At 32.3% G+C, this 8,594-nt stretch overlaps 1 protein-coding gene and 1 pseudogene across 1 annotated transcript; one reads left to right on the forward strand and one right to left on the reverse strand.

The window, feature by feature from the left end:
• The first annotated feature begins 1,818 nt into the window (after positions 1–1,818).
• Positions 1,819–4,152, forward strand: LOC133174023 (uncharacterized). Its single transcript, XM_061309065.1, has 5 exons — positions 1,819–2,015; positions 2,861–2,928; positions 3,170–3,319; positions 3,463–3,543; positions 3,875–4,152. Exons 1-5 carry the CDS (start codon positions 1,819–1,821, stop codon positions 4,150–4,152), a joined length of 774 nt encoding a protein of 257 aa, XP_061165049.1.
• A 3,240-nt stretch (positions 4,153–7,392) lies between these two features.
• The window catches only part of LOC133174273 (putative nuclease HARBI1), a 10,474-nt pseudogene continuing 9,272 nt past the window's right edge, over positions 7,393–8,594 (reverse strand).

Below are 8,594 nucleotides of genomic sequence, written 5' to 3' on the forward strand. Positions count from 1 at the left end.
ATCCAAAGTTGAGATTTTTATTACAGAAATTAAACCATTTCTTTCAAGATAGAGACAGTTTTGAGGAAAAGTTTTGCAGAAGGACTATATACACTTCTATTTAAGTATTCCAATTTTTTCAAAAAAGGAATTTTATATAAACTTCATATATCAACTTAATATCCTGTGAAAATTTGTCAAAATCTATTGAGACATCTCTGAGATATCGCGCTCACAAAATTTGGGAGGAATAATAAAAATAATAAAGGGAAAACAATACAATCACTTTTGGTCTTCTGTTGTGAACGAGAGAGCTAATATAAAACAATAATAGAAAACAGAAGGAAAACAATTATAAGGTCTTCCGAAGGAAGTCAGAAGACCTTAATAATAATAACAGAGTAAAAACAATATGTTCCCAAGCTTCGTTTGGGGAACATAAGAAGTGGTTATGATTATGGAAAAATTAATGTTATCCCACAATTACTAAAGGTTTTTTTTAATAAGTAAAAGCATCTTGATAAGATTTGTTGTGATTGCTGACAGGGAAAGTTTGATAAGCATGCTGGCCTCACTTCTTAAATTCCCCAGATATTCTTGGGAAGTACTGTATTTGCCAGCCGTCAGAATTTGCACATTGTGAAAGAGAGAGAGACTATCCGTAATTGAATTTGACTTATATGGTATTTATACTTGAGACATTTGAGCACAGTTTTTTTTTTAAATTTTCATGACCCTCGGTGAACTTGTTGTTCTTTTAATGACATGTACCACTGCAATATTGTTAAAGTAAAACAAAATTCTATAGTTGGAAAATATATGCTTCTACAATTCAATAGCTACTTGGACTAGAAAAAGCTCAAAAAAGGTCTTGTCTCGATCTCGGGTTTTGCCTTCTGCAAACCAAGTATTCGGCCATTGATCGCACGCCCACTTGCGACAAAAGCTACACCAAAACCCCTCAAGTCTCCCCCTGCATTGTCAGTGCAAAGTTGTAGAGTGTCGTTATTGACCAATATGCCCTCTGTAATGACTGAAATGCCATTAAAAGATTGTAGAAAGGTGAGCCAGACTAGAAGGTCAGCTTTCATTTCTAATGTTACCCCTGTATGGTGATGTTGTTTCCTAAGGCAATTGTTGCATCATTCAGTCGTCGACAGAAAGGCCTGCCTGGAGCTATGACAACATGTAAAAATTTAAAAGCCTTAGTATGGATTGAAGCAGCTTAATTGTTACCTTCTTTATTGTCATAATGTCAAAAATCTTTTGTTTAATTTCATCTATCTTTTCTGATGGTAACTTTATGATCATATCTACCAATAAGACTCAATGCCCAAGAAGGTAGTTTTCCTGATAGAATGCCCACTGCTACAGATATGGTCATCCAGACAATGCATAATGTAGGAATTTTGTGAGAGATCCTGTGTCAGCCAATGCAGAAAGCTAGCAAATATGTCCTAGATTGCACAACTTATCTTACGCTTACGCCCAAATGGTAGCATCTTATGCTAATAAAAAACATCATTAAATCGAAAAACCTAACAAATCAAAATCAGTGCTACTAACTGGTAGCAATCTACATGCTGATTTGATATCTGGCTTGGATTTCTCGAAAAAATCTTAAGTTTTTACTCAAGTTCAATCTCAAATCCTGAGAAAAAACTCAGCTAAGATTTTTCTCAAATCGCGTTTCTCGAAACAAACTCAGTCAATTCTCAGCTAAGTTTATTTTTTTCTCAACTGAGTTTTTTCAACGTCACATAAGCGGCCTTACTCCTTACTTCCGGTTAAAGTATCCAATGTAAATAATCGTCTGCTACGGCAATCTAGGCCTATATTATGCAGTCTGTTATGGAAGTGAAAGTTCCAAAGACACCCCGCCGGCCAAATTGGACCGAGAAGGAAAAACTGGTTTTGGTTGAGGCGGTCCGACAACGCGAGGACCGCCTCTTCGGAAAAATGAAAGGGTCGGGGGGTGTCAAAAATGTGAAACTCAAAGAGGGGGCGTGGGAGAAGGTAGCAGAGGCGGTGAATGCGTAAGTACCATTTGCAGTATATTTTATAATCATGAACACGTATATATTATGCCTAATTATGCATAATTGATAAGTATTACTATTGTTTTAATAGAAAACGAGTGCCTCGTGTGTGTGTGTTGTTTTGTTTTAAGAATTAGAGTTATTCCTCTTCTTTGCTATAATAAGTTTTCAGAACGTATCAAGGGGAATTTTCTAAGTTCTTGAGACAACAAACGGACATTTAAAAAGTTCAGTCATTTTAAAATTGCTATATATCTAGATATATGCTTGGGTAGAGAGGATGTGTAGCATAATTATAGGCCTACATTGTTTTCTGTATTATTTAAAAAAAAAATACACAATGATTAAATATGACAAGTCAGCTGCTACACTTCTCTACACGGAGGCAATGCGGGTTGACAACTAGATTGTCCACCGAATGCAAAGGGCAGGGACCAGACACGTAGATTGGCATAATGGTTATTAACATGAAAGTTAACATTCGTGAGCATCAATCTAAAGAAGTCTTTTCCCTAGCAAAATTCAGAAAGTACTCGTACATTTTGTACATCTATTATATATTTATACAGTGCTGTATAGTGAGAGTTACCCCTCTTTATTTTACTAAATTCAGATTATAGACTAGTAAAGTAAAAATTTCTATAATTTTTTTTCTTTATTTAATAGAATAAACACATTTGAAATGAAATAAAAACTGCCTATTTAAAGTTCAATCTTGTTTCAAGCTCAGTGTCATTTGCATTTGTTTTAAAATACTGGAAATGGGTACCCTTGTATACATCATTTTTGAAAGCTTGTTGTGGAAATACCTTGACAAATAAAATATTATAAATTGATTACAGACAGTCCGATACAGTTGAAAGAACTGTTGAAGAAGTCTGGAAGCAATATGCAAACATCAAACAAAGAGGTACAGTATTTAGAATTTTATTAATCAATTATTTATTTAATTTTTTCACCTGTTTTTAAAATGTGTCCATATATCACTTATAACCTTCAATTTAAGAGACACTTTTATGATAACCTAAATATATGAATGGAGAATTTTCAGGTATATAAAAAAATCTTATGATTTTGTTTCTCTGGGAAATCTCTCCAATAAGTAATGGCAAAATTATGGATGACAATATTAATATTTTGTTTTTATGCAGCTAAAGAAAAATCAGATGCAATTAGACGTCCTGTCACTGGTGGAGGTCCAAAACCCCCCTCTCCTTCTCCAGTGGAAACAGAAATACTAAATCATCTTGAAGACAGACCCACTCTTTGTGGTCTGTCTTCAGGTCATGATACAGAAGAAGGTATTTTATTATTTGAGTATCGGTAGCTAAAAAAAATATTTATACCTAAGGTTTGATAAGATATCCGTTAATTACATATTGGGTATAAGAAAGGACAGGTATTACATTTTTATAATCCATATTACAACTGTACTATTTTTCAGTAGTTCTTGGTTGTCTTCAAAGTACTGCTGGTGATTCATTCTCAGAGGTGCTAGCTAGTGGAGATACTTGCTTAGGAAACAGTAAGAACTTAATATTAGTAATGTTAATTTGTTTGTTTTAATTAGATGTAATGATAATAGATTCATACATAGTTGAAAAAATCATTGTCAACCATTGTTACCCTCAGCTTCATGCAATATTTGTGTAAAGAATTATACTAAACTGTCAGCATCAATGCAAGGAAAAGATAAATATTTACCTGTATGCCCTCAAGGGCTCCAAATCTAAATGACCATTCGGATTCTAGTAATTTACATCAAAGTATGATAATTAATATGAATAATGCAATTTTTATGTTTTGAAATTTTTATCTAATAAAAGAACATATTACATTTGCTTATTTTTTTTTAGGTATTTCATGTACAAACATGGAAATTCCTATAAATAACAGCACCCAGTTTGGTCAAATTATTGATCTACAGTTGCCATCAACTATCTCAACTAAGACATCCAAAAGGAGGAAAACCATGGAGGATGAGGAGATTAAAACCCTTAAGGCAGAGAGGGAGAAGTATATTCAGGAGACAATCAAGCTGAAAGAAGAAGCTGAATATTATAGAATCAAAACATTGTTCTTAAAAAAGAAGATTAATGAAATGTCACAATCAAAAAGAAATTCAGAACAATAAGTTTTATAAAGAAAGAAATTCACTGTAGGCCTACATATATGAGTATATAAAGTATATTCTATGTGTTTACTAGTTGAATACAGAATTTATTTTCATTGATGGGACTTTTTTTCATGAGTACTAGCAGAGTAAAAATATTTTTTCCAAAAATCCTGTGTCATGAGTGAAATAAATTCCTCATTCAACTACAAATGTTGAATTTTCTTTACATTATGCCTGAGGTCAAAGATTAGGGGACAATTTTTTTGTACTGCCTGAGAATCAGTTATTCTAAATTTGCCATCTGTACATGCACTTCTGTCAAAAACTTTAATCTCCATTTATATAGGAACAAAAATGTATTTTTTAATACATGGATGCTATATTTTTAACATGATGATTTATTTCACCTTTCTTAGACTCTCCACTTTAAGATGATACCGGGTACATGTATTAATTTTTTTTATTGTTCATTTGCATGAATTTTTTTTTTTTTAAATAATAAAATAATTTTTTGAAATAATAAAATATTTTATTACCACTATTAAATACTAAAACAACATTACTAGTATTATAAAAAATATGTTGTAAGTGGTAAAGATAGATACACATGTATATAAACATTTTCTAGCCACATTTTAGCAAAATGCATCTATTCATGAACTCTTCTTGAACAGAAATTTTCTTTCTGAGATATTAAATACTGCAAGGTTTCAAAAGAATTGTAACAAATTTTACAGAAAATTACATCTTACAGAATGTTAATTTTTGTTCTTGTAAAGGGAGCACTTGTCAATTATTTATAAGACTGTTTTAAAGTTTTTAAACTACGTGGAACTTTGATTATTTTAAAAGCATGAACTAAAAATTGGTGCACACAATTAATTGATTTCAAATAAAGCAAAATTTTAAGACATCCAAATAAATGATATTTTCAAGAGTTATGGTTCCTTCCTATGGGACAGACATCCTTATATCCAGATACCTATAATAAAAAATCTCTTGCCTTACTAATGATTCCATCACTAAATCTGCTATCTAAATGCTTGTGTTCATTTATAAAGAAAAAAAACTCTCAGCAAGTTTTTGGTGTAAATTTATTGAACATTGATTAAGAAATCACTGTTTGATTATTACATGTCAAGATTTTAAAAATAATTGTGTATTATGTAAATATACATGTAGTACTGGTATTTATATAGTATTTTTATTTTGTTTAATCAGCATAAGTTAATTATATGGAATTTGACCAAAAGAATGTGTTACATTTGTATATTTTGCAAGAGAAATGTTTCATCTTTCATCATTTCCTAAATGTTCTAAAAAAAATCATACAGATACTCTCTAAAAATTCTCAGTGTATATCACTGTTCTAAATACTGTACCCATAATTTTACTTTTTTTCTTATTTTATTTTCTTAATTCACTGAACTAACTAATTTTCTATAAAATTTAATTTATAATATTCTGTTTGTAAAGTGATACATGTAGCAGTACAGCGTTAATATAATAAACAATTACATAATTAGTTACTTGCATTTTCTTTTATTGATATCTGATATATCATTACTGGTAATTTTTAAGAAGTTCAAAAATATTTTCAAAGTGTTCATCGTTGTACTGAATTTTTTTTTACTTAAATCTGTACGAGGGGTTATCAAAAAGTTCGTGGACTAGCGCCATAAAATTAAAACCGTTATATGTACATCAATGAATTTTTAAACATTTAATAAGCATCATCTTTTCTATCTGTAAAATAAACTATAAATCGTAAGTTTTATTTTTTTAGTGAATCGTAACTGTTTTTGTAAGTAATGGTATGTCCAGGCGGCGCAACCCCGAAAAGAACGTATTTTCTACCTGAGTGTAACTGAGAAAACTCTCCTTATATGAGCATTTGGCATCCGAAAATCACATTAATTCACTCATCTGATATGACACAATTTTTTCGTAAGAGTTGCAAGTTTTACCTCATTCTGTACATTCAATGAAATTTTATCGTAAATTTTATTTTGAATGTCCAAACAATAAAGGGTTTAAAATGACCTCGAAAGGGGGTAGGGTGTCATTTTACAACATTCTATAAAGCCTCAGCCCCTGGAAAACCTGGCATAGCCTCAGAAAATGTTTAAACAAGCTACAGAGAAATACAATTTACCCAAAGTACTTGTTTTTAAATACCAAAAGAAATTCAGCAAGAAAAGAGACCCACGGTTAATATCGATTTGTAGTCAGGGTGTCCAAAGTAAGTCATGTCGAAAAGTGACGTTGATCTTTGGTTGACATTGAACTCCGACAAGAAAATTATGCTGGCAAAATCAAGCGAGGATCTTAATTTTCCTACATGTATGTATAGATTTAATATTTACAATATTGATGCATTGAAATCAAGAGTTCATAACATTGTAAAGTCATATAAACAAGAGGGATTTAGAATTTTACTTTTCTCCAGAGAATCTCATCAAGATAAGTGTATTGAGGCAGAAAGAGCGTGCATTGAGAAACAATGACGTTGCCGGACGTCATGAAACCAAACGGTGACAGCGCCGGGTGATCATATAATGCATTTTTTATTTAATGATAATTTGGCAAATAATCAACATATCAAGCTGAAATTTTCAACACTTCTTCAACTTTTGTTGTTTTATGTTCCCTATAAATTTTGTAATCAACGACTACATAGTATTAATTTTATCGCATCAGTCCACGAACTTTTTGATAACCCCTCGTATTTCAATGCCATATAAATTGTTTTTACCACTTATAACCCAAAAGGTTGTATAGCATGCATAATATAAATCAAGATTTGTTTGTAAAACACTGATTCCCCCTGTATGACAGCTTTTGGCGAAGGTCAAAGTCCAAGGTCTAGGTCAAAAGATCAAAAGTGTTGTTATAAAAGATAAGGACCTGTCTTAATGAATATGCAAGCCTAAACAACAACCATTCGGAAGTTATGGCCCAGGATAAAGTTGTTTTTAAAGTGGGTAAAACTCCAAAATCAAGGACAAAATGTCAAATTTGTTGATACCCAAAGATTGTTCCTATCACAAGGAATACACTTGAAATATGAAAGTTATAGCTTCAACCAATCAAAAGTTATGGACAAGGTTAAAGTTTTTGCGGACAAACAGACAGACAGCTAGACAGACAGACGGACGGACAGGGCAAAAACTAAATACATGTACCCTCGAATTTATAATTACGGGGGCATAACAAATTATGTATATCTGCATTCACATGCTGTTCAAACCCTGTTATTCTTTTTCCATACTAGTCTATTATGATTTGTAAACTCTATATAAACTCAAATGTAAATATCATACATGTATAGACAACTGTACCAGGGATACAGTTGTGGCATAATACTTTATGAAAAAAACGACCTACATATGTAATTTCTAACATCTTTGCCATCCCACTGATCCCTAACATTAAAATTTACATCCCCTTGGTTGATATATACGCCATCATCAATATCCAGTATGTCATTATGATCTATTCCTATATTATGCAAAACTGCACAGGCCAGAGTGATATCACACGCCTTTTCAGGAGTTGTTCTTAAGCCGCTGTGGAGACATGGAAATCTCTTCTTCAAGATGCCAAAGGTCTGTTCGATGACAACTCTGGTTCTAGCGTGAGCATTGTTAAATCTTGCTTCCGCATCATTTGAAGGGACGGGGTACGGTGTCATTAGGTGGGGTTTGCAAGGGTAACCAGAGTCCCCCAAGAGTAGTCCTGGATATTGTCCTTAAATATAAAGAAATGTATAAGATTACTTGAAAGTATCATATTTGTGCCCCCCCCCCCTTTTTTTTTAAATCAAACCGTGGCAAAAAAAATAGCACTCTAATTTTTTAGTGAACTCAGTAAAAGTGCAATAAGCGCTAATCGGTGATTTTCCACGGTAGTGACCCAGGCAATAATTGTCAATAGCAGTAAAGAATGGTTTTCAACCTTGGAAAGGAGGGGGGGGGGGTCCTTAATATATGCACTCAATAATAAAACAGAAAACGTATGTGGTATATATTGAATTACAATGACATTTACAAATATTTGGGTCAAATGTCAGGTGCTTTGATGTTGGTACATGTACAACTCTTTGTTTAAGCCCTGTTCACAGAATTGTATTGTTTGTACATGTATATGCCTAGTTTTTATGAGATGATCGTTCACAGAATTGTATTGTTTGTACATGCATATGCCTAGTTTTTATGAGATCGATCGCAGTTCGTTATCTTCATCTTCTTCATTAGATCTTAAAACTTTTGAATCCAAACCCCAAAAGTTGTTCCAATTTGCCACTCTTAGGGAAATATCGATGATTAGCATCACACTTTTAAAGAATTTTGTAGAATTTACCGCTGTCGAAAAATGGGATTTCTTTCCATTGTTACGATACTTTAATATTATCAATAGATATTGCGTCAGCTGAAGTTGTTATTTTTGTTATGTGTGGC

The sequence above is a fragment of the Saccostrea echinata genome, unplaced genomic scaffold (assembly GCF_033153115.1).
Source record: "Saccostrea echinata isolate AGI-Se365-2 ecotype Australia unplaced genomic scaffold, CSIRO_AGI_Sech_v1 ptg000057l, whole genome shotgun sequence".
In the NCBI taxonomy this organism is placed as follows: domain Eukaryota; kingdom Metazoa; phylum Mollusca; class Bivalvia; order Ostreida; family Ostreidae; genus Saccostrea; species Saccostrea echinata.

Bases quoted from the DNA above. Each gene is read 5' to 3' on its own strand.
- LOC133174023 (XM_061309065.1), top strand. From the start codon at position 1,819: ATGCAGTCTGTTATGGAAGTGAAAGTTCCAAAGACACCCCGCCGGCCA. The intron at 2,929-3,169 runs GTACAGTATTTA...GTTTTTATGCAG, and splicing joins TGCAAACATCAAACAAAGAG to CTAAAGAAAAATCAGATGCA. The intron at 3,320-3,462 runs GTATTTTATTAT...ACTATTTTTCAG, and splicing joins AGGTCATGATACAGAAGAAG to TAGTTCTTGGTTGTCTTCAA.